The 26107-nt window shown below is 38.9% G+C and overlaps 1 protein-coding gene across 1 annotated transcript in view; it reads left to right on the forward strand.

Annotated features, from left to right (window-relative positions):
* CD36 (CD36 molecule) overlaps positions 1–24442 on the forward strand; it is a 524084-nt gene extending 499642 nt beyond the window's left edge. The window contains exons 12-13 of the mRNA XM_044087262.1: positions 4861–4915; positions 24233–24442. Coding sequence (XP_043943197.1) covers positions 4861–4915; positions 24233–24442 — 265 coding nt within the window. The remainder of the gene's footprint in view (positions 1–4860; positions 4916–24232) is intronic.
* Positions 24443–26107: the final 1665 nt, after the last annotated feature.

The raw sequence follows: 26107 nt of genomic DNA on the forward strand, positions 1-26107 counted from the left end.
AAAGGAGATACACAGATGCACAGCTAGCTGGAATTTTGGAAATAATTATATGTCATCCATGATAGCAACATGATTTATATAAGATGCTTGTGTTACAACTGTATTAGAACTGTATGTCATGTGTTCATCAAACTGGTTTGTACAGACATGTGCATTGAAAAGGTATTTTATAAAGTGTTTTTGTATGGAATGCATCCACAGTGTGCCCTACTGGAGAGGACAGAAATATACATGCACTGTTGTAACTGTTAAATGTATGTTAGAAGAAATTGGAGGGTTAACCTCAGTCCAGCAAACTTTAGAAAAAATATCTGAAATTAAATTACTTTATTGGTTAGGGCAGAGACACAAAGTCTGTACTGAGAAACTTTCTGTATTGTCTTTAGGGTGAACTAATTACTAGTCTTGAAAGCATGAAGGAATGCAATTGTTTTATGACTTCCAGCACCTGCCAAGACTTGAACGAAAGCCCTTGTCTATGTATTTTTATAAGTAGATGCTAAATGCTACCAGCTGTCATCACTGGTTGTTTTGGCCTGGGAACTAGACATCAGATGACAAGAAGTGATGTCATTCTGCAAGCTATCCCAGTAGTAATAATTTAGATATTAATTTGAGAAGTCTCTTAGTGAGACAGAGCATTCTGTATTCTGTCTTGGACCTGACAACAAGCAGAGCCATTCATCACATCTGCCTTGCTCTAATGAAGTAAGTTCCTGAGGAACAGTATAACTCTCTTAGATACAGTCAGGAATAAAATAAAACTTAGTTTATATGTTTCTCTTTATTCGTGTGAGCCTGTACTGCAGTGTTGTTTTAAATATGTCCTGTAGTTTTGAACTCTGATGTCACTGTGAATATATATTTAGTATTGTCTTGTTCTTTTATTTATTATTAAATATATTTAAACATTTCATTGTGACTGATCTGTGTAGAGATATTTAAGCTTTGAGAGTACTTGCATATTTATTTGGTGACACTGTGGGGGCCACACCTAATAGCCTTGCTCTTGCTCAGATTACCATTTGTATTAATATTAATACCACTCAGTATATTGGGTACCCTTGGAACAGCCTTAAAGTAGCTGATAAGGAGTGACTGCTAGCAGGGGTAATTACCTTATATTCTGGAAAGAAGGGTCATAGCTAGTAAACCTGTGCCAGCCTTAAAGTAGTTGATAAGGACTGACTGATGGCAGGGGTAATTACCTTATATTCTGGGAAGAAGGAGGCATATCTAGTAAACCTGTGTCAGCTTTTCCCCAGGTGTGTGATTGTGTGTGTGTGTGTGTTTGTGTGTGTGTGTTTGTGTGTGTGTGTGTGTGTGTGTGTGTGTGTGTGTGTGTGTGTGTGTGTGTGTGTGTGTAAATCAAACATCAAAGAGTGTGTGTGTGTGAGCTACTTGAGCAGGGACATAAAACACTGGTTCAACAGAGAGATTGCAGGAGGTCTTGGCTTGGTCACTCAGCTGAGATCTCATCTCTATAGCTGTGTCAGTGAGGAGTCTTATTGGGAATCTGGAGGAAGAGTGATAAACCAGCTCTGGACTGACTGTGGTCTCTGTGTGCTCTTAAGGGAAATTGCACTTGATGCAGAGAGCTGCATCTGGAACTATTGTGTGTGTCCTTGCCATCCTCTCAGTGAATGATCCCCACTGCTGCCAGTGGTGAGGATTGAGGCTTCTTGATTACTGGTCCAGTGGAGGGTCGTTACACACACTGACAGGTTTTTGAACAGTATTAATGGCAATTGGGAAGCAACAGACAAGTAACAGGGCTCAGGAATAACTGCGGGTGTAGGGGTGGGGGGCTGGCTGCACATTACTCTGCCTAGAGTCCCATTTCACCATGAACTGACTGTGGAGAATATGGTGTAAAGTCATGAATATCTAGTTTACAACTCTGGGGGCAATGCTTTCCATTGTGCAAACTAGTTGTCCTGTGTGCAACTAGCTAGTAGTCAAATTGCAAGGGTCCTTTTACAGGAAAATGTCAACTCAACGTGCCTATGTCTATGCAATGTACTGCCAAATACTTGAGGGAAAACTATCACAAGAGACCCTGATGACTAATTGATGAAGTATTTAGGGAGGTAATCTGAAGTTAGATTAGATAGTAGCTAATCAAACGCTACTTAAAAGAAATAATTAGTTTTGTGAGGAATGATGAATAGTGGGGATTCACCCAGGTGGCTACTTCCTAGCTACTACTAATGCTGGTCACAACATACACAATGCCCCTTTGCTTCTTCTCTCACCTAAAGTAAAATAGTAATAGCACTAACCCCAAGATGAAAAGCAGGCCACAAGCTTTTTGGTAATCAACAGTCTTGTCCCAGATTATGCAATAGTCTTGTTGTAGGCTTTTCCTGGTAGATTCCTTGAATAGCAACCAGACCAATAAGGAAGGTCCCAGAGACACTCACTACCCAACCAGAGACAGCCAGGAATCAATGCCTTTTGCTCATTTTCTTTCCAGGAGCAAACTTGTAACACAAATTCAAATTCTGCACATATGAGCAGTTATCAGGTTTTACTGTGATCAGCAGTCTGCAGGAAATAATGTCCCTTTGCTCCTTGTCCCTTTCAGGAGCAAAACAGAAACACTTATCCCAATATGATTACTGACAGGCAGAATTTGTGCTCTCCAATGATTGTTGCTGTTGGACCAGAAGTTGCAGATTTTAAAGGTAAGAAGGAAAAATGGGTGAATATTCTACGTGTTGCAGTATGCTCTAAGCAGCTAGCTATGAAAGTGTGGGCAATTCAAGCTTTAGCAGTCTAAGGGGAAAGACACTAATTTTAAAAGGGGAAGAAAGATTAGATGGGGGTGGGCTCTTAGTATTCTGGTTCTATGGAATACAGTGGGAGGGCCAATAAATTTAAATTACTGAAGGAGAAGTTACTTTACAAAATGATGATTTTGTGCTTACTAACAATAGTCAGTGAAAGATGAGGGAAGAAATTATGTGGTCAAACTGACATAAGGGGTGGACAACTACTTTAAAAACACAAGGGTGGGTTGGTGGGGAAAATTTACATTTCTGTGTAACTCACCAAAAGATATGGCTATGGTTTCTATCCTAGACTAAATATGCAGTAGAAAACAGAATATAATTAAAACATGGTGTAAAGAAAATACACAATAATACACACAATAGAAAAAAACAATAAGGCAATTCAAATTACAAGAAAGTAAATAAAACAATGCGTGAGAAAGTCACTGAAAAAACAATCAGTAAAAACGAAATGAGAACTCCAGCAAAGCTAGAACTTCCACTGAGTGACCTCCCAACCTCTTGTATCAGAGGCACATGGGATATATGCAAATGATACTTATGAACATCAGGTGTTTCAGCTAACTGGCAATTCTGAATGCCCATGACTTGTTTTGTCATTTTAATGGACAATTTCAGGCCAATAAAGCCAAACCCCAGTAGCTGTGGATATGCATATTTCAGTCTTGTTATGACCTCATCAGCCCAGCACAAGCAGAGTGTTTGACTAAGCATTAGAAACACAGGGCTGTTATACCCAGCTGATGTCCATTATCATTAGGGTCACTGCAAAATATCCCAAAAAACAAACTAAAACATTGAGTGAGAAGGTCACTGGAAAAACAATCAGTAAAAACAAAATGAAAACTCCAGCAATGCTAGAACTTCCACTGAGTGACCTCCCAAACCTTCTAATGCTTAGTCAAACACTCTGCTTTTGCTGTGCTGATGAGGTCATAACAAGCCCAAAATATGCATATCCACAGCTAGTGGGGTTTGGCTTTATTGGCCTGAAATTGTCCATTAAAATGACAAAACAAGTCATGGGCAATCAGAATTGCCGATTAGCTGAAATACCTGATGTTCATAAGGATCATTTGCATATATCCCATGTGCCTCTGATATAAGGGATTTGGGAGGTTACTCAGTGGAAGTTCTAGCTTTGCTGGAGTTTTCATTTTGTTTTTACTGATTGGTTTTTCAGTGACCTTCTCACTCATTGTTTAGTTTGTTGTTTGGGATATTTTTGCAGTGATCCTAATGATAATGGGCATCAGCTGGATATACCAGACCTGTGTTTCTAATGCTTAGTCAAACACTTTGCTTGTGTTGTGCTGATGAGGTCATAAGAAGGCTGAAATATGTAACTCCACAGCTAGTGGGGTTTGGCTTTATTGGCCTGAAGTTGTCCATTAAAACAACAAAACAAGTCATGGGCATTTAGAATTGCCAATTACCTGAAACACCTATTCATAAGGACCATTTGCATATATCCCATGTGCCTCTGATACATGAGGTTTGGGAGGTGACTCAGTGGAAGTTCTAACTTTGCTGGAATTTTCATTTTGTTTTTACTGATTGTTTTTTTAGTGACCTTCTTACTCATTGTTTTAGTTTGTTGTTTGGGATATTTTTGCAGTGACCCTAATGATAATGGGCATCAGCTGGGTATAACAGCCCTGTGTTTCTTATGCTTAGTTAAACACTCTGTTTATCCTGTGCTGATGAGGTTATAACAAGGCCAAAATATGCATATCCACAGCTAGTGGGGTTTGGTTTTATTGGTATGAAATTGTCCATTAAAATGACAAAACAAGTCATGGGCATTCAAAATTGCCAATTAGCTGAAACACCTGATTTTCATAAGGATCATTTGCATATATCCCATGTGCCTCGGATACAAAAGGTTTGGGAGGTCACTCAGTGGTAGAAAGTAAATGAAAAACAAACTAAACTTTCTCTCACAGTAATCAATGATAGAGTCTTAGTGAGCTTTTCCAGTAAAAATGTGTTCTGATGTCCTGACAGTACAGTTCTTAAAGACAACACTTCTGGTGTCTAAAAAAAAACTTTTCTGTCTTTTCAGAGTGTTCTCTAAAATAAAGAAGACATACATCTTTCCTGTTGCCTGGCTTAATGAGGTATGTTTTTATTTTTCACCATGTAAAACCTTGCATTTTTGATGTACTTCATAATGTGCCATGCAGTTTGCTGAACCTGCAAAGAGGCAATGTGCTTCCAGTGTTGAGCATACGGCAGTGGCAGTACATTATCACTGTGCACATTTATGTTCATAATATTTTGCTTCATCTGAAAAGTATGAAACTGAAAAACTTTATAAAATATATAATAGTAGTAGTAGTACTAGATTATAGAGTGGCCGCTGTGGTGCAGCAGTTAACGTTGTTGCCTCAAAGCAAAAGATACTCCAGTTCATTTCTCAGCCAGGCTGCCTTCTGAGTGGGGTCTGCATGTCCTCCCTGCAGTCATGTGGGTTTCCTCCCACATCCCAAAGACATGCTGTAGATGGATTGGACACTATAAATTGGCCATAGGTGTGAGTGTTTGAGCGTGTGCATGTGTGTGCCTTCTGTGGAAGGTTGGGCACCAGACTGGCAAATCGACACCATAAAACTCCACTGATAATCATTCTGTGGACTGTTGCTCAACTGTGGCAACCTCTAACGGGAGGTAGTAGAACTAGAATATACTGTACTATAGCATACTGTCATATACTACACATTTTACACACTGAATGTAGATAGTGCCATTATCTATGCCAATAAATAAATATATAAATCATAAATGTAAATATAAATATAAATCTCTACCTTATGTGTTTGTGAGCTTCCTAATGGACATGTAAGACACATAACAGCATGCCCCACAACTACAAAAAATAAAGTATGACTGACATATAATTTAACTGAAATTAATTGACCATCAAATCCATTGTAAAGCTATTAAAATGCTGTTGCATGTTCACTTCATCTTTCCTGCATTCCCTGCACTCATGCTAATAATACACTAACTTGTAGGTTGCTGTATCTCAAAGAAAGGGAAAACTCTGAGGTACGGCAACCTCAGATTTAATATATTTATATCCATGTCTATATATAAAATATATATGGGTCCCAGTCATATGGTCAGACTGCCATAATATCAAATGGCAGTATCTCAAAGTATGGAATGTTGAACTGGCTTGTCATGGGAAGGCTAGAATTTCTTGGGATTCGATGTTTGCCCTTTCCCCAATGTGGGACAGTCTTGGAGTTGATTTATATAATAAGCAGCAGGTACAGGTGGTAAAGAGAGGCTTGCCCCCCTGCAAAAATACCGCTGTTTCATGTTAATGGCTTTACAATAACAAGTAAGTGCAATGTTCCTTACTTTGAGGTTCAGCCATTCAATGTGATGGCAGTTTGATCATATGATATGGATCCATCTATATCTATTTCTATATCTATATCTATATCTATATCTATATCTATATATATATCTATATCTATATCTATATCTATATTTATCTATATAGTCCCCAAAATTGCACTTTCTCTCTTGCTATTCTGAGGTTAACAGTCACAACTCCTATGCATGCTCGCATGTGTGTGTGCACACTTACTCACACACATCCTTTATAATCACACCAGAGATTTTTGGGTTTAATCCATTACAATTTATATACTGAACTTGACATCAAACTTTTCTGCAAAAGCATTAGTTTTGAATATGGTTAGATTTGCTGACATTTTATGTTGCACTACCCACACTCCCTGCTAATTATATATGCTAATTATGATGCTGCACAACAATGGGGAAATGGTATGAATCCTTTCTTAGTATAGCTACACATTTGTCAGTGTTTTTTGAGTTTAGGCATTTTTGTGTTTAGATATTTGTGAGTTTATTTTTTAGGAAAAGAGGTTTTTGCTGATATTAAGTGTTTAGATATGAGTGTGCTTAGGTCATTTCAAGTAACCCCCCCCCCCACACACACACACACATACATGCACACACACACACACACAAACACACGTGTGTGTGTGTGTGTGTGTGTGTGTGTGTGTGTGTGTGTGTGTGTGTGTGTATATATGTGTGTGTGTGTGTGTGTGTGTGTGCGTGTGCGCGTGGGTGCATGTCTGTATATATGGGTTTGTGTCTAGCCACTGAAATGCACAAACATTGACTCGCAGTGAATCATTATTGATTGATTCTGGCATTCAGGAAAACAACCTTACTGACATGGAAAGATAGCAAAATTAAACTAAAATGCACAGTTTCTTTATGAGATCCTACAAACAAAAAACATACAACTATAATGAGACTAAAATTGTCTGCATAATAATAGTGTTATAGGAATGATTTTTCAAAGGTTAGGTGTGCAGTTAAAGTTAGGGGCAAGGGCAGGTTTAGGTTAGGGTTAGCATGTCGCCAACATCCTGGCAGACAGGTTCAGTGCAAACTTCACCCCCCTCTCACCCCCAAAAGGGCCCATAACCATACCAGAAGAATGTAGAGTCCCTGAAATCAGACACTCAGGTTAAAACAGCCCTCTCCAAAGCCAAAAACACAGCATCAATGGGACCGGAAGGTGTCCCAGGCTGCATCCTACATGAGCTCAAAGACGAACTAACCCCTCACCTAAACACACTGTTCAAACTCAGCCTCTCCACAGGCTACATACCTATAGAGTGGCGCACAGCAACGGTTATTCCGCTCTACAAAGGTGGAGCCACAACAGACCCGGGAACTATCGCCCTATAAGCCTGACTAGCTTGGTCTGCAAGGCTATGGAGCACATCATCATGGAACTCATTAACAGAGACATTGGGAACCTCCAAACACTGGACCCTACCCAGTTTGGCTTTGTTAAGGGCAGATCATGCCTCCTAAACCTGGTGGACTTCTTTGAGACAGTTACCAAGGCTATAGACGAGGGAAAGGTGGTACACACAGCCTACCTAGACCTTGCTAAGGCCTTCGACACCATTCCCCATTCTGGTATTATAGACAAGCTCACCAGCCTGAACATAAACCCTACATCACAAGATGGGTTGCCAACTGGCTCACGGACAGAACTCACATGGTGAGAGTTGCGGGAACCAGGTCTGACTTTAAACCGGTTACAAGTGGTGTTCCCCAGGGCTCAGTCCTAGGACCCCTCCTGTTCGGCATATACTTCTCAGAAGTACAGACAAGCACAGGAGGACTATGGCTGACCAAGTTCACAGATGACTGCAAACTAGGGGCTATAATTGACTCTCTGTCTGACACAGACATCCTCCAAAAGGGTCTCACTGAGACGGATACCTGGTGTCAAAATCATGGCCTCAAGCTAAATGCCAAAAAGTGCATAGTCATCCCCTTTGGAAAAAAAAAGTAAACACAAACTACCACATAGGTGGTAGTCCCCTGAATACAGAAGATGTAATAAGGGATCTGGGACCCAAGTAGATAGTAATCTCACCTTTGATAATCCCATTACCAAAGTGGTTAGAAAATCCTTCTACGTGGCTCACCTAATCACAAAAGGGTTTTCATCCTGATCAAAAGAGGTCATTGAGCCCCTCTACTCATCACTCATCAGACCTATCATGAAGTACAACACCCCATTTGGGATGTACCTTACAAGACACCTGCAACAGCTGGAAAAACTACAGAAGTACCTCACCAAGAGGATCACTGGCCTCAAACAGATGCCATATGCAGGTCAACTGAAGAAACTCCAGTTGTACTCGGTTGCATACCGCCTACTCAGAGGTGTTCTCTGCCTGACATACAAGGCCATGTCCAACCCAGAATTGATGGACATGGTCCATCTAAAGAAAACCGTATCCCCTCCAGCCACACACTCTAGGGATCTAAACCTCACCACAACAATAAATAGGACGTGCTGGAGGGATAGATTCCTGTCCCAGAGACTTCCCATGCTTTGGAACAAGATCCCAATCTACATTAGGCAGAGTTCCTCACTAACACTCTTCAAAAGAAACCTTGACGAGTGGATGGGAAACAGAAAGTTTACCTTCGGGGATCACTTCAGTGGCTCTGCTGGACAGAGGCACAGGGAACTAATCTAAGTGGGTGGCGAAAGCCAGCACATTCTAGCTAGGCTTATAAATGCCTTCGGGCAGATAGCCTAGTACCAACCTATGAACCTATGATCCTATGTATTAGTATGGTGGGCAGGGTGTTTGTTTAAATGCCTAAATGCCAAGATGGCTACAGTAGGTAACCACATCTAAAAATATAGCTGCTACTGCAGAAAGCATGATTTCAAATTGCCAGACCTAAATTAATGCCTAAGGTAGTTCTACTATTAAAAAAATTGACCAGGGAGGAAGACTTCAAAAAATGCCTGTAGCTTTTCATTAGTATTCTCACCAAGAGATTTGGGTCTGGAGTAACTGCATTATAGTCATCTCAACTTATTTTATTTGTGAGCCTTTAGAAGCCTTCATGGCATAGAATGAACTGATTTTTAGGACTATGAAAAAGTAAAGAGCATTGTTAGACAAGCTGGTGTTACTCCTAAGACAGAGAGTGAAAAGATTTGCAACTAACAAAATGGTTAGATCACAGTTATAGGTTCATACATTTATAGGTGTATACTAGGCCACTGGGACCATTATAAGCCTACCTCTGCAACCCAAATGTGACCCACAAATTTGATTGATATAGGGGGTGGTTTACTGACTGCCTCTATCTGTCAGAGACAGAGGTGACAGACCAGTGGTGAATTTCTGTTTACCCATCCATCGGTCCAAGTTTTGCTTAAATGTAGATAGGGTGGAAGTCTGTCTCACATGAATAGGAAGCTTCTTCAAGAGAATGGGAATTCACTGAGAAACATCTGTCTCTCCAAGATGTCCTATTTATGTCACAAGCAAAATGTAGGTCTTTTAACCTAGTAGTTCTGATGCTCTTTGTTTTGTGGATGTGCAGATTCATCAAAACAGGGTCCTGGAATGCCTTGTCTGCCAGGCAAAGATCACCTCTCAGAAGTCTGTATGAGATGATCAGTGTAGGACATTTTGTGTACTCTCTGTATTCATTTTGTAAGGAACCTTTGTGGGTGTTTCAGTTGCTGCATATGTCTGGTCAGGTACACATTGAAGAAGGCATCATACTCTTTGATGGGTTTGAAGAAGGCCGAATACAGTGGTATCATGACCTCACTGGAACTAGATGCCATGCCCTTGTTTATAAGTTGAGAAACACAGAAGGATTTTCTTACAGCCCTGGACACATGTTGGTTAGAGGCTAGGCTACTATCTATGTGAGTTCCCAGATCCCTTTGTGAATCAACCTTTAGGGATGTTTTACTGATGACATAGTGACCCAGGTGGCAGACTTCTCAAAAGGTACTATAATGCATTTCATGATATTTAGTTTTAAGCCATGGCTTTAGCACTAAGAGTTTCTCTATGTTAGACCTTCCTGAAGGGTGTCCTTGTCTTGGGAGGATTCAGTGACTGCTCCCAGTTTGCAATCATCTGGAAACCTGGTTAGCCCGAGGCCTTTGACATTGGATTTGACATCCAAGAAGTAGATGCCAAAGAAGAATGGGCCTAGCACAGAGCTGAGGGACTCCATTGGTGACTGGCCTCTTTGTGGAGGTGTCTTCATTGATTCTAACCTCTTAGGCCCTATTAGTGATCCAGCTTGTTATAAAGGGGTTTATACCTAGTTTAGTAAGTTAGCTGAAAATGCCAGAGTTGGGTATTGTATCAAATGATTTAGCCAGATCTAGATAGGCAGCATGCACCATTTTCTCCTAATCCATCATCTGAGTGACCTTTTCAAAGAAGTCCATCAGATTCAGTAAGCATGATCTTCCTTTGACAAGGCCAGAGTAGGATGGATCCAGTGTCGGGAGGCCTCCTGTTTCCTTGTTGATAATTTCCATGATAATTTTTCCCATGGCTTTGCAAATAAGACTAGTCAGATTAATGAGTCTGTAGTTTTCAGGATCTGTTTAAGGTCCTCCTTTGTAAAGGTTTTTGACTGCTGCAGTCCTCCATTCATGTGACACAAAGCATCATCATCTGAGTGACCTTTTCAAAGAAGTCCATCAGATTCAGTAAGCATGATCTTCCTTTGACAAGGCCAGAGTAGGATGGATCCAGTGTCGGGAGGCCTCCTGTTTCCTTGTTGATAATTTCCATGATAATTTTTCCCATGGCTTTGCAAATAAGACTAGTCAGATTAATGAGTCTGTAGTTTTCAGGATCTGTTTAAGGTCCTCCTTTGTAAAGGTTTTTGACTGCTGCAGTCCTCCATTCATGTGACACAAAGCCTGTTTTAAGACTGTAGTTAAATAATGACTCCAGGGCTCCTGATAAGTCATAGTTTAGGCAGTGATTAGGCATCCTGGGATGGCATCAGAGACCACTGAGGTGGGTTCTTGGTTTCAGTCAGAACAACCAGTTCATCATGATTCCTCATTATAGTTGGAGGGGTTATGTTGAGTTTTTTTTTAGGGGGGTGGGTAGGGGTGTGTGGTAAATCTGGAACTGAGATCTTATGCCAACAGCCTTGCTATATTTCTTAATGTAGGAAAAAAAAACAACAAATGAATAACCCTGCAGATACACCTCTACCTAACAACCATCAGACATGCTTGCATATCTCTGCAAGTCTGAAAAAGAATAGGAATAGTATTTATTAGCCACGATGTTACAAAACTTTGGTTGATTCATGTTGACTCATGAAAAGTAATTTTAGGGAACTTAAACAATTTGAAAACTATTCAACAAAACTACCTTCAGCAACCATCAGAGGAAAACTTTGTTTGCAAGGGTGCAATTCTTCCTGCACCTTCCATGTGGGAAGACACCCTATATACTCCCAGACTTAAATATACCAACTCCAAGCATGCATAAAAAGGGAGAAAGAAACAGACTCCCATGTCAATGAAAGTAGTTTCAGTGAAGTGTTCAAACATTTAATGTACACCAAAACTGCCTTTGGTGATTTGACACAATCCCAACTTTGGTAAGGTTAGAAAGGGAAGAAGACTCTGTTCCATTTAAAGAGATATGTCAGTACAAATCTATGAGACAGCAGCCTGCAGGTACAGAGCAGGCACAGATCCAACAGAAGGAAGGTAGTTGCATGGTGAAACATTGCATCTTGAAGGTATTCCAAAATGGAAAATAGACATGGCTAGAACTGAAGGCAAGGAATCATTCATTAAAAGGGTGTATTCCAAAGGAATGAAGTTAGAAAGTACAGAAAATACACAACCTGACCATAATTCTAAACTCTCTGTCAAGCAAAAACAGAGAGCTCCAGAAATGGAAAATTCTGGTCAGCAGGTGAGTGTTGAGGAGAGGTGTATAGATTCATATATTCACAGATATTCCAAGGTCAGTGAGTCTCATGACCACTTTCACCTTGCCATATATCCTTTTTCCAGGAGGGTCATACAGGTCAATCCTGGAGTAAATTTGGTGATAACCATACAATCATCTAGTTTATGTTTAAAGAAATATAGTGAGTCATATTACCTAACATGCAGGGCAAGTTTATTCCAGAGCTTTGGAAGATACTGAGTTATTGACCTATCCCTCCACCATGTTTTATTTATCTAATGGTGAAGATTTAGGTGCCTTGTTCTACTATTGATGGAGATACTGGATTTGTGGACAAACAGGATGTTCAGGACAATTGTCTCACCAATCAAACAGTAAACAAGACAGAGATCTCTTGTTAAAAGTCTGTAAGGCACTGGATAAATGGATAAAGTTCAGGGACATTAGGCCTATGATCTTTCTGGTTAGGAAACATTGGGGTCTTTCTGATTGCATTACATGCTTAGTGAGATACAGCGCAAAGGGTGCATTGTACTTAATAATTGGTCTGATCAATGCTGAATTTAAGGGAGAGATTACTTCCACAGATCTTGATTATATTCCTAGCTAAATAAAAGGATATCCTGACAACCATTGTTAAATGATGGTCAAAATAGAGGGGGAGCTAATCTACCAACCATGTACCATGTACTATGAACCTATGAACCTATGTACCTAGGAACCTAGCTTCATTTTGATTTTGTAAAGTTATGTTGTTTAGACAGTATAGTGAGGGGAAAGGCTGTCTATCAAAAATGATGATGTACACTTTTTAGAATTTTGTTTGAATGCATTTTAGTACACCAAGAGTTTACTAGGGCAAATTCATTATGGAATGGTTGAGTGTCACAGGGTGACTTGACAACAACTCCCCCCCCCCCAGATTGAAATAGTCTATAAAATTTGTTAGCCAGATGTCTTGGCTGTCTGCTTGTAGATCTGAAAAGGAAATACCAAAAAGGAAAGGTCCCAGCACTGAGCCCTGAGTGACACCACTGGTCACTTTCATACCTTCTGATTAAACTCACACTGTGTGGGTTCTGTCAAGTCAGTCTGCTATCCGTCTTACCACATATGTGCCAATTTTAAGTATGATGCCAGCATGGGGAATGGCATCAAAGCATTAGCCAGTTCTAGATACACAGCATGCACTGCATGGCCACCTGCTTTCTTAAGAGAAGTGTTAAACACTGAGATCCCATGCCTGTACTGGTAGAAGTGGCAAAAGTACCCCCTTCCTCATTACAAGAGGTCCCCGAGGAAACTCCAAGTTGTTTGACCTCCAAGAAAGCTAGATTACCTTTAAAAGGGCAGATGGGAAGATAACACTTTAAACAGAGTGAGAGAAAATATAGAAAGCATTGTAGGGGAAGAATCTGAACAAAATAAACCCACTTCTTCCAGTGTTTTCTTTTATTTATTTATTTATTTATTTATTTATTTATTTATTTATGTATATATGCATGTATTTATTTATTTATTTGACATTTTTTAACCAGGATAGTCTAACTGGGTCACAAGCAAGGGAGCCCGCAGGAATTTTTGCAGGGGGGTGCAAACCCGGAGTACTGCCCCAACTCCTCCCCCTTCAAGGCACCGCCCCCAACCCCACTCCTTTCAACCCCCCCCCAACGCGCACACATGCAGCCATTCCAGTATCTCATTACTTGGCTATTTCTCCCCAGTTGCCATAAACACTGTTCAAAACTCTGTGTGCATACTTGTTTTATGCATCACGTCTACAATGATTACAGATACTTGGTTTTAATTTTCAACTTTTATTTCAAATTTTAGGGCCTCAGGGCCAATAGCCTAGTAACCTCCTATTTTATAGCACAAACACTGATAGACATTTGCTAAACTTAAACAAAGCAATAGTCTTACAATGAAAACAGACTTAGCATTAAAACTTCTCTACCTTTGAAACTCGCATGCACAGAAACAGCATTGAAACCCACATTCAAAGAAAATGCATCTGGCCAGTGGCAGGTTAAGGTTACCTTTGGACTGTTTTCAAATCATAGGCCCCTTGCACACATTTCAGAACCATACATAACTGCTTTGATTCACCTTCCTGATTGTATTAATTATAATATACAATAACTGAATTATATCCCTTGTTAATACAGCACCACTTAGAGTGTGTTTTATAGTTTTGAACATTTTTCCATTAAGCAATGAAACAAAACATATGAACCAATAATGACAAATTGCCCAATTCAGAACATTTCAACCATAAAAGGCCACTTAAACGTCTGTCATTACACTCTACCAATATCAGTCAATATGCACAATCTCTGCAGAAGTAAAAGTCATCTGAATAATTTCACATTAAAGAGATCTGAAACTAATGGAAAGGTTGTTGCTAGAAAACAGCTTTATATTTCAGTGTTTCATCTACAAATTCAGTGCCTACTGCCCTTAAACAATAAATTGCCTATGTTACATTTAAAAAAAATGCTAAGCTTGTATATTGCAATAGAAATAAGTGGCAAGCGGAAACACAGGTTCATAGTTACTAGGCATCTCATCCAAAGGAGGACTGCAGCACTCCACCCCCTTAAAATACACATGTGGTGGGAGTAGAACCTACAGCCCTCTACATTAAGATGCAAGTATGCTACCTGCTGTGCTAATAAGACTGTTTTGAACTTCTATACCACAACAGTGATACCATTTGCTAAACAAAACAGTTGCACATTTTAAGCAGACTTAGCATAAGCAGTAGTAAACTTCTCTTCCCTTGAAGCTCACAATTCCTTGAAAATAAATTCTACCTGCTGACTTTAAATATGGCATTTCACTCTCTCTCAAACACACACACATACCTCAACCTCTGTGAAAATCTGTATGGTTGAGAGGTATGACACACACATACATACCCTGACCTCCTTAGAAAGTGGATAGAACAAAATTGTTGCATTAGTATGCATTTTCTGAGGATATGAAGTCTAAAACTCAACTTCAGTCTTCAATGATTTGCCAGAATAAAGACAATTTTATGAGAAACAATCTGAAAATATGAGGCAAAAATCTGGATAATTGGGAGGTATGAACCCCCCCATACACCCCTCCCCTCCCTCTTACACACACACACCTTTTAAACACACACACACACCATAGGCGCCAGAAGCTGTTAAAGGCTGGGGTAGCGGAGGGAGACAGGGGCACTTAGTGAACTAATAAGGGCAATTTTTTATAACTATTTGCTACCACAGCATAGGTTCACTTGGAGGACATTTTAAGCTTTGCCAATTCCCTTTTGGTGCTTGAATTAACGATTTCTGATTGGTCTTAGCTATCCCCATGGCTGATAATTGTATATTAGCCCTAGTGAGAACAACTGTGATCATACCATAGATAATTTGAGGGGGCCATGTAAGGGATGCAGCATTTAGGAACTGCCTCTATCCATTAGTGGCATGAGGGAAACCCTGGAGTACATTTTCTATTACCCATCCTTAGATCCAAGTTGCATTTGAATATGGATGGATGAGCTTTGCTTTATTTTTATGGATAGTCTGTTCCAGCAGTGGTAGTCTCTGTGATATAGATCCATCTCTCCACAACATTCAGTTTAGATATCTGGACTGAGTATTTCTGATGCCATTTGATTTGCTGATGTTCAGTAGATCCATCTGTATTATGTCGGATGCTTTGTATGCCAGACATGTCACCTCTAAGCACTCTGTAGGATACTGAGTATAATAATAAATCTTTGAGGTAGTCCATGCAAGACCTATTGTTTAGGACTTGTATCCTTTAGTAAGGTATCTCTGAAGATATTCCAATTGTTGCATGGGGCTGGACAGATACATGCCAAACTGAGCATTATACAAAATGATTGACATAATGAGAGCTATGTAAAGGGGGACAACAACATCTCTAGATCTAGTCACAATCAATTTGTTTATAAGCTGTGCAATATAGAAAGGCTTTATGATGTTGGGCACATGTTGGTCAAAAGTTAGGTCACTGTACACACAAGTTCCCAAATGCCAAACAATTGGATCAGTTCTCAGAGAGCATTTTCATGATTTTGACACCAGTTATTATTTGGTTAAGTCATTTGGGGATTCAATAACTTCTAGCTTGCAGGCATCTCAAACTTAGCTGGCCAAAGCTCTTTGGTATTTCCTTTTACTTTTGAGATGTATATGCCAAACAGAAAGTCTCAGCACCAAACCCTGGGGAACTCCATTGGTGACTGGTCTCTTCCCCTGTTTTGATCTCCTGCATCCTGTGAGCCAAGTTGACAATGCAGCTGGTGATCTAAGTGTTTACTCCTACATTATTCATCTTTTGTACTACACCTGAGTAGGGGATTGTGTCAAAAGGCTTGTTCAGGTCAATGTAATGTGGTTTGAACTGTTTTACATTCATCCATTGCTTTGTTAACAAGAGTAAAGCTTAACATTTTCTCATGATTTTGAGCCTTTCACACTTTCCTCTGGGCTGTTTTCAAACATATTTTAGGGCCATGCATACATGTATGCATTCCTTGATTCACCTTCTTGATTGTATTAAATTATATTCCTTGTATAATACAGCACACATTAGACTTAAGTTAGAGCGCATTTTTAAATTTATTGTTTAAACATTTTTCCAGTAGGCAATGAAACAAACATGCATTAACCAATAATGACAAAACTGCCCTATTCAGAACATTTCCATGATAACAGTCTACTTCCACACACAACTGCATTTTAAATTTATTGTTTGAACATTTTTCCAGTAGGCAATGAAGCAAAATGCATGCACCAGTAACGACAAAACTGCCCTAGTCAGAACATTTCCATGATAACAGTCTACTTCTACACACAATATATAAATACAGAATCACAGTAGTGTAAGCCATAGGCATGTTGGCTACAGTAACCTTTGTGAGATACTCTGCAGGTGTGGGTATGTCTGTCTAACAGCGTACAGCTTACTGTGAAAAAAATCAATACTTAAAATGACAAGAGCTCTGTATCATATACAGCAAAGCAGCAGTCAATCCCCTGCACACTGACATATAAAATAAGCTCTTATTAATCAAAAATATTTCAGTAAATTCTCAGCTCCTACCTGCATTATGCATGCAATGAAAATTTTTACCAGTCTGGAAAAAGGTGGGGTCTACAACCTTGAATCCTGGGGGTACTATAAGTAATTATAGCCTGCTTTAAAAGGAGCAGTCAAAAATGTTTCACCTTTTTTATTCAAGAAATTTGGGCAAAGCCAAAAACAATGGACAGAGTCCCAAAAAGGAACAAATTTTAAACATTCTTTTTTATTTGTAAACCAGGTAAGCCTACTGAAAAAGGCAAGGAAAAATACCTGCCCCAAAAAAATGAAACGAGCAGCTGCAACTGTCCCAATGCACCTTGCATTGGTGTGCTGTGTTTTCATAAGTGGTGTGCATGTTAAAAGAAAAAGCACTTGTTTAAAGGGGAAAAAAAGTTAAAAGAAAAACAGTTTGTGGAGCAAACAGCAGTAGGTATCCAGCTACACATTTACCTGAGAAGTCAGTAGCCTGTGGCAGCCATCCACATAATTTCTATTATAATCAACCAGTCCCTCTGTTTCTGTTTTTGTTAAGCTTTTCTGAATGAAAGCAGAGCTCAGTGACTTCACTTCAGCAAGCTGGTCTTCAGTATGTGGAAGAAAACACCTTGTGTCTGTATGTTTTTATATAAATGCATTTGAAGTGCTGAAATGCATGAACCTGATCACTGTATGTTGAAGCAGTACTAGTTTTTTCTATAATTAATTTAAATTGTTAAAAAATATATTTTTTTGGAAATAATTGCTGCTTGCTACACTTCCTTTTACATCTGGGTAATGCATCTTTTTTTTTGGTGTGGGGAGGGTAATATTTTCTACTCTTTGCTTCACAACAGTTGCTCATTAAATCAGAAGCACAGGTGAAAGAACACTGCTCCAGATAGTGCATGCCCTAAGTATATAAAAGCTTGAGTGAAGGCAGCATTTCATTAGAAATGTACAGCTACTCTTTACATCTATCAAATCCATAAAGACAGAAAATCAGATGTCAGCTATGACTATGAGCTTTACAACAGGAGTAAAGTTTGCATACTAAAAACACCCATCAACATTGCCAGCAGCCAGTAGCTGAAGTGATGCACACAACCAACAAGTATGCTGGATCAGCCAAACACATCAGATATTTACTTCTCAGAATGTTTTTTACATATAAATTGGTTCTACTGTGAGACGGCAGCTATGTGTCCCAGGTTTCTTTCTCTTTTACTAAGTGCTGTGCAACCATAAAAGTATATAAGTAAGAATGCACTGGGGCAAAGTCAGTCACATGGATGAAGTATGGGGACTCGCTACATTCACAAAAAAAGAATGCTTAAAATGAATTCTCCTGCATTCTAAGCAGGTGCATCTTTCAACATGATTGCTCTATCCAGTATCTTTCCTTGTACTCTAAATTTGACTTTTCGTAAGTAGATGTATACTTTCCCAGGTACAATAGCTACTCTTTCAAAAGTACAAATAAGCAATATGCACAGCGTACATTGCCTTAACCTGGGTAGCCTATGTATCCCAACAGCACAAAACAGACATGCAAACAGATTTAAAATACAAAGCTAAAACACTTGGAAACCTAAGTACAAAAATTATGCTTGCCATGTATGCAAATAGAATTGAAACCAGTAGGAGAACACCAAACATTGCACAATTTGAACAGTACTGCATCATTTTTCAACTTTCACAGACATAATGTAGTAACTATGTTTGCAATGCAAGTGAACAAAAGTTCTTTATACAGGAATATTTCTCTGGGAAAATGTGATATGAGGAAGAGCAGGAACCTCACCAGCATAAATCAACATTTAATATTCATTACACTTTTTTTCTGTTACATCCTTCACATTATTTACTGCACATCATCCTGTACTGTTGTTTTGTTCCTACATGTCAGACTAATAATTGGAATGAATCAGAAAAAGGTGGTCAAAATCAACAAACACATTTCTCAGTCTTTTGCTGCTTTCATCTATAGGTTCATAGGTTCATACTAGGCTATCTGCCCTAGGGCATTTATAAGCCTAGCCAGAGTGTGTTTGGCTTTCACCACCCATTTTAAATTAATTTTGCTATGCCTTTTTTTGAGGTTAGTATACTGTGCCTCTGTCTAACAGTGACACAGAAGTGATAGCTGGGGTAAACCTATGATCTCCCATCCACTCATCAAGATTCCTCTTGAAGAGATACAATGTGGGACTCTGCCTAACCTGGACTGGGATTTTATTCCAGAGTGAAGGGAGCCTCTGGGTTATGAATCTGTCCCTCCAGCATGTCCTATTTATTTCAGTGCTGAGGTTCAAGTCTCTCGAGCACGTAGCTCGATGGGATTTTGATTTTCTGAGGTGCAGCATGTCCATTAATTCCGGGTTGGACATGGCTTTATACGTCAGGCACAGATCGCCTCTGGGCAGGCGGTATGCCACTGAGTAGAGCTGGAGTTTCTTTAACCGGGCAGCATATGGCATCTGTTTGAGCCCTTTGATCCTCTTATGAGGTATTTTTGGGGTCTTTCCAGTTGCTGCAGGTGTCTGGTAAGGTACATCCCAAAAGGGGCATTGTACTCAATTATGGGCCTGATGAATGCAGAATAATAATAGAAATTATACCATTCATTCCACTTGGCAGCATTTTTCTTTCATGTACCAAACATAGAATGAATAGTGAGTTTTGTAGGAGGTTGAAAAGACATGATTAACCTCAAGTCTTTTCATGAGACTGCATTTAAGTTATTGTATTTTTACACAACCTCACATTCTTTCAACATCTCAGTAAGCCTCAAAAAAGAGCATCACAGAAAAGAATGACTTGTGTATTTGTTACTCATTCCACTATAGAACACTGGCGGCACTGAAACACATGCAGGGTCTTATCTTATTATTTTAAATCCAACAGCAGCTATAAAATAAAATAAAAATACAACTTTGAGAAGCAGCTATAAAAATACAACTTTGAGAAGCACTCAAGTACTTAAAATGCAGCTTTGTTTAATTTACCTAAATACCAGAAGGCTATGTAGTGGAATAACTACTCAAGGGAAGGAAATCTAATTTTAAATCCTCAGACTCTAGCACTAATAGAAACATGATTCAAGTAATACTCTATGGACTTGAAAGGTGCAAGGAAGAATAAAAAGTAAAACCAGCTTAAGATTCACCCGCTCCTTTATCTGATTTATTTTTATACTCTGCATATAAATGACAGGGAACTCCCATTTATGCCAAAAGTATATTTTGATCCCAGTGCATAGACGTTAAGAAAGTATATCTGTGTACCTTATATCTTTTGAAACATCACACATGAGCCCACACAGGATGCCATTTACTCATGTCTACCATTCTCACCAAAAGGATAAAGGGTCTCAAACATCTGTCCTATGCTGCCCGACTGAAAGAACTCCAGCTCTATTCAGTCGCTTACCGCTTGCTCAGAGGTGACCTTTGCCTAACATACAAGGCCATGTCAAACCCAGATTTGATGAATATGCTTCACCTCAAAAAATCTAGATCCATCAGAGCCACAAGGGCGGGAGACTTAAACCTCGACACGGCTATTAATAGGACGTGCTGGAGGGATAGATTCATCACCCAAAGACTCCCTATGCTGTGGAATAAAATCCCGTATATGTGGCAGAGCACCTCGCTGGCCTTGTTCAAGAGAAATCTTGACCAATGGATGGGAGATCGCAGATATACCCCAGGGATTACCTCAGTGTCACTGCTCAACAGAGGCACAGCAAAATAATGGGTATAGTTCCCCATACTAAAGGGTGGGCGTAGTCATAAAAACTATATGCTAGCTAGGTAAATGCCCTCGGGCAGATAGCCTAGTATGAACCTATGAACCTATGAACCTATTCTGTGGTTTGAAGAACATGCTGATTGTGATATTGTCAGACTCAATAATTTTAGTAATCCTTGGGAACCAATAGAGTTAAATGTTTTGACCAAGCATTTGGTTACTTTCAAGTCATTCAGACCCAGGCTGAGTCTGGAAGTTTAACAGGCACTGGGGTACATGACAGAATTTAATTAAATGCCCCCTATCCATTCTCCTCTCACAGACACAGATCTTAACTAGAAAAATAATTATTTACCACCATATATGATTTAGAAGCATGCTCGCTCTCAAATGGGCATGAACCCACAAGAGTATGTACATTTGCACATACACAAGCTCACACTACTCTAATTCACTGCTTACAAGAATTAAAAAAAAAAAAAAAACACTTTTAGACACCAGCTCATAGAAGTTATTGAGTGTAAGCTCTAGTCTATTAAATGGTACTTCCTAAAATGTCTTCCTTCTGTAGATCTATCAGTCAAAATATTCAACTCAACTGTTAAGATTGTTGACTAACCAAATCCTTCAAATAGACATAAAAACAAAGGACAAAATACATTTCTGAACAACATTGGCTCTGTTGTAAGGTAATAAAAAATAGGTCTGCAGTTTGAAAGTTTGCAAAAGTAAGGGCTGTGAAAAACCCAAAAGATGATCAAACATGGTGAGTGGCAGAATAAAACTCAACTATACAGACAAAAGAACTAGCACTAAATGACCAGACTCCCCAAAAGACCCACACAAAAGATTTATATAACTATTGTCAAGATCTCATTAGACCTGCTACACAAAATTGCAATATAAAATGATTAAACAGTCCCTTCAGCTCCTCTAAATCTGGAGTATAATAAAAGACATGACAACAAAAAAACATACAGTGCATGCAAACCCCCTTCTTTGTGAAAACCCACAATAATATTGTCATTATATTCTTACCTGTATGTATCTTTTCAAATGTCTACCAACACATAACTTCCAATTGCTGTCTAAGAACCTGTATGGTACATTGGCACCCCCTCTTTTTAGGTAACTAAGGTAGTAAACAAATACAAATATAAATCTCACTCTTTCTAGTATGTATGTACACACACACACACACACACACACACACACACACACACACACACACACACACACACGCCAGCTTACTCACTCTGAAAAGCATCCAGATTCCACAGCACAACTGTTTCCACTCCACTCCATCTTCAGTCAGTCCTTGCAAAAGAAAAACCCGTCAGACCATCAACAGAAACTGTTTCTAAAACCATCCGTTTCAGTTCCCGCTCGTGCCATGCGATGATGTCAGCATACTTTTCGCCCATAATCCACTCTGGAGTCTGGAATTCAAATTCCTGATGCAGAAAAAGGTTGCAAACACCTGCTGCGTCTGCGCGATGGGACAGGATGCAAAGGGCGCTCTTAAAGAGGAACGCCTGCCCTTTAAAAAAAAAACTTTTTTTTTTTTTTATGAAAATGAAACTAATCCCAACTAGCCGATTCCAGGGGGGTGCAAGTGCACCCCCTTGCACCTGCCTGCGGGCGCCCTTGGTCACAAGACCCATTTTCAGTGGAGACCAGGGGAGAAAAGCTCCACAATTTTAGAAAATTACAAGACTTACAAGCAGACTACAATATTTAAGTATACAACAAGTACATTGCTAGTTTAACTGTGATAACACTTTACACAAAGACTCATAAGCAAAATTAGTGAACATAAATATACAGTGAGTACACTATGTTTATCTTGATAATACTTTAGACAAAATTATATATTTGACAAGACATTTACAAATTTGACAAGCCTTTTACAAATTTGACAAGACTTTTAACATGCTACAGTGTCACTGCCTCAGTGATAGGATATTTGCACAATACCATTCTTCATGTTTGAATTGGAAGAATACTTGTGCTGGTTAGATTAGTTCAAAAGGAGGTAGAAAGACAGGAGTAGCATGGTACATTTTTCCAGTCCTGACAGTGCTTAATGGTAGTGAACATGTTAATGTAACTGAAGGAGGTATAGGAGGGCAGATTGTGTATTAGCCTGATCATTTTGCTCACAGTGGGGGACATAGTTTGGTTATAATGGTATAGCCAAAGTAACCAAAACAGAGTTTTTCTGCCCCCACTGTGGGAAAACAATTACCGACAACCTGGTGACAATGCCATGGCACATTGCTATTATGTAATGACATTATTAAAAAAAATAAATGTTTTGCCCTTTTATAATAATGCCTTTGTTCTCATTCCATTTATTTGTGGAGATGGGAGTAAGTGAAGACAGCTTAGAGATGTACTTACCTCTACATGTTCATGTATGTGGTAATGCTTCTCAGCATGTCACAGAAAATGGAGATGAAGCAACCATGGTCACTTAAGGGAAAAGCAACTTCAGTTTTTATAAAATATAGGATATTTTTTATATTTAAAGAATAAAAGCTCTTCACAAATATGCATCGTTTATTTGCACAGGGGGAAATCTTGAAATAAAAAGAAAATTATTTTTGCCACTTAGTGGAAAGAAAATAAGTTCAATTTAAGTTTAAAAATGTACCATAGCCACACTGATCTGTGTTTCAGTGTGGATCACTGTCTCTTTAGAGGAATATATAGTGTTGTACTTTCCAAATGAGGTTGACTGTTCATCTTTGGTAGGTAAAGGCTTGCCATCACATAATATGCATTTTACCATTATGGCAGTTAGTTGAAGAAAAAAAAAGCATTTCTCAGTAATAATGGAAGTTTTAATTCTTATACTTAAAATCCATAACATTCCATCATTTTTTCTTTTCTTTTAAATTATTTTATTCTCTCTGATGGTCCACTGATACTCATATCAGTTTTATTCCCTTCACCCCAAAAAAGAAGTTCTGCATATTGTAAGATGTCCATCCTTTTGAAATTTTTTGAAAATCCACATGTATTTGGTTATTGTAACTCTAAACACCTCTCGATATTTAATATAAAAAAATGACAATGGGTGCAATAAAAAGGAGTACATATATTGCAGAATTTGTGAATGCTTGTCAATGGAAAAATAAGAGTTGACAACTTTTATGGATTTTGTTGAATTCATGAACAAAGTTCAATGTTAATTGCAGAAATATTTAGGTCTAGTGCATTATATGATATCTTGAAAAAGTAGTACTACTTAATTCATGTAATAATTGGTGTGTAATAACTTACAGAGGCTAACAATATACTACATGTTGATTTCAGACAGCCGCTGTTAATGATGAAACTGCAGAAATGTTTCGCTCTTCTGTGACTTTACCCATCCTGATTTTGAAAATTGTTGAACTGGTACTGATATGCATTGGCAGCGCATGTTTCCTTGGGTGTATAATTGAACTTATACTAATAAAGACTATTAAGGTAAGGACCAGCTTGACATTATCCAGTTTATATGGTAGACATTATACTGAATAAAAGCATGTCAAAGCCACAACATACGTGGAGGATTGTGTAAAAGACTCACAGGTGTTGGTCAGGTGTTGTCAAAGAATAATTTTGAAGCCATAACTTATGTCTGCAGGTTTAGCACAGATGATCACGGTTCATCTTATGGTCATTGGTTTTACTCCCTCAACCTTCATTTGCCTACAGTGTGACACTGAGAAGCTCAGTTAATTAGGCAGTACACTTGCGCTTATAACCTGATTAAAACATACATATAACTAAATAAAATGAACTACCTATGTTTGAAAACAAAAACGTTGGTTGTACCAGACCTGTGTCCTAAAGATGCTACAATAAATGAGATAATATTTTTTCTTATCAGCTTACAGTTTTCCATCCGTTTATGCTTTTCGATATCAGCCATCTTCATTTTTAAAAGTGTTGGGTACAGAATTGGAATCTCATTGATAATTTGTGAGACCATGCAGCAGAAACTATCAACGCTTAACCCATTAAGCTGTTTACTTAATGGCTTAGGCCATGACTGCAGTTTGGCTCCTGGAAAACAACAAAGTCTAAAGGCTTCTCATCTCCTATTTGTCTATGATTTAAAACTGTATAGCTCATCAGATGAGGAACTGAAAGCACAGCTGCAGGTTGTCAAAACTTTTTCAAATGATATTAGAATGTCATTTGGCCTTGATAAATGTACAAAAGCAACCTTTAAAGCAGGAAAACTGTAGTACCAGGAAAACATCAGTTTGGGACAAGAATGTGATATAAAAGAACTTGAGCAAGATGGAGTGTATAAATACTTGGGAACTGATGAAGGATCAGCAATAAAACACAAACAAATCTGAGTAAAACTTAGTAAGGAATATTTTAGAAGACTTAAATTAATCCTGAAATAATCCTGAAAACAGAATTGACATCTAGGAATAAAATCCAAGCAATAAACCAATTTACTCTTCTTGTCCTAACTTACTGTTTTGGAATGATTGATTGGCCCCAAAACATGTTGGATAGATTAGATATTAAAACAAGAAGGATGCATCATGCTCACCAAATGATCTATAAAAATCAGTGGATACCAAAATTATATATTCCCCATTCCAAAGGAGGGATGGGCCTCCTTGAAACTAATTACATGTACAGATCTCCAATAATGGGAATACACACATATCTGCTGGGATTCACTTTAGAAGCTCGTAATACTGAAATGTCGAAATTCAGTATTTCGAGCCCATAAAGTGGAACCCTGAAAAGAGCGAAAGCTCAGAAGTGCGAATTTCAAAACCTCGAATACCGGAGGTTTTGAATTTTGTGCTACTGAGGTTCCACTTTGATTACTGATTTAGGTAAGTGTGTGTATGTTAAGGGTTTTGGGTAGGGGCTGTGGTGTGTGTTAGTGTGTTTTGTTGCTGGGATGTGTGTGTGTGCAAGCAGAATATAGCTTGTGTGGTGGTGTTGTGTGTGTGTTTGTGTGTGGTGCGACCTTGGAGTTAGAGTATTGAAGTAGGGGGGGGGGTGCAGCCCCCACATGGGGGTGAAGTGGGGCTTGCTCCCCTGCTTTTATGTAATAGTGAGCTTGTGTTTGTGTGTGGGGAGGATGGTGTGTGTGTGTGTTTGCAGTAGTAGTTTGAAATTCAAAATCCCCGGTGTGCGAGATTTTGAATTTCACGCTTCTGAGTTTTC

The sequence above is a fragment of the Protopterus annectens genome, chromosome 11.part0, assembly GCF_019279795.1.
Source record: "Protopterus annectens isolate FY-2018-M chromosome 11.part0, PAN1.0, whole genome shotgun sequence".
In the NCBI taxonomy this organism is placed as follows: domain Eukaryota; kingdom Metazoa; phylum Chordata; order Ceratodontiformes; family Protopteridae; genus Protopterus; species Protopterus annectens.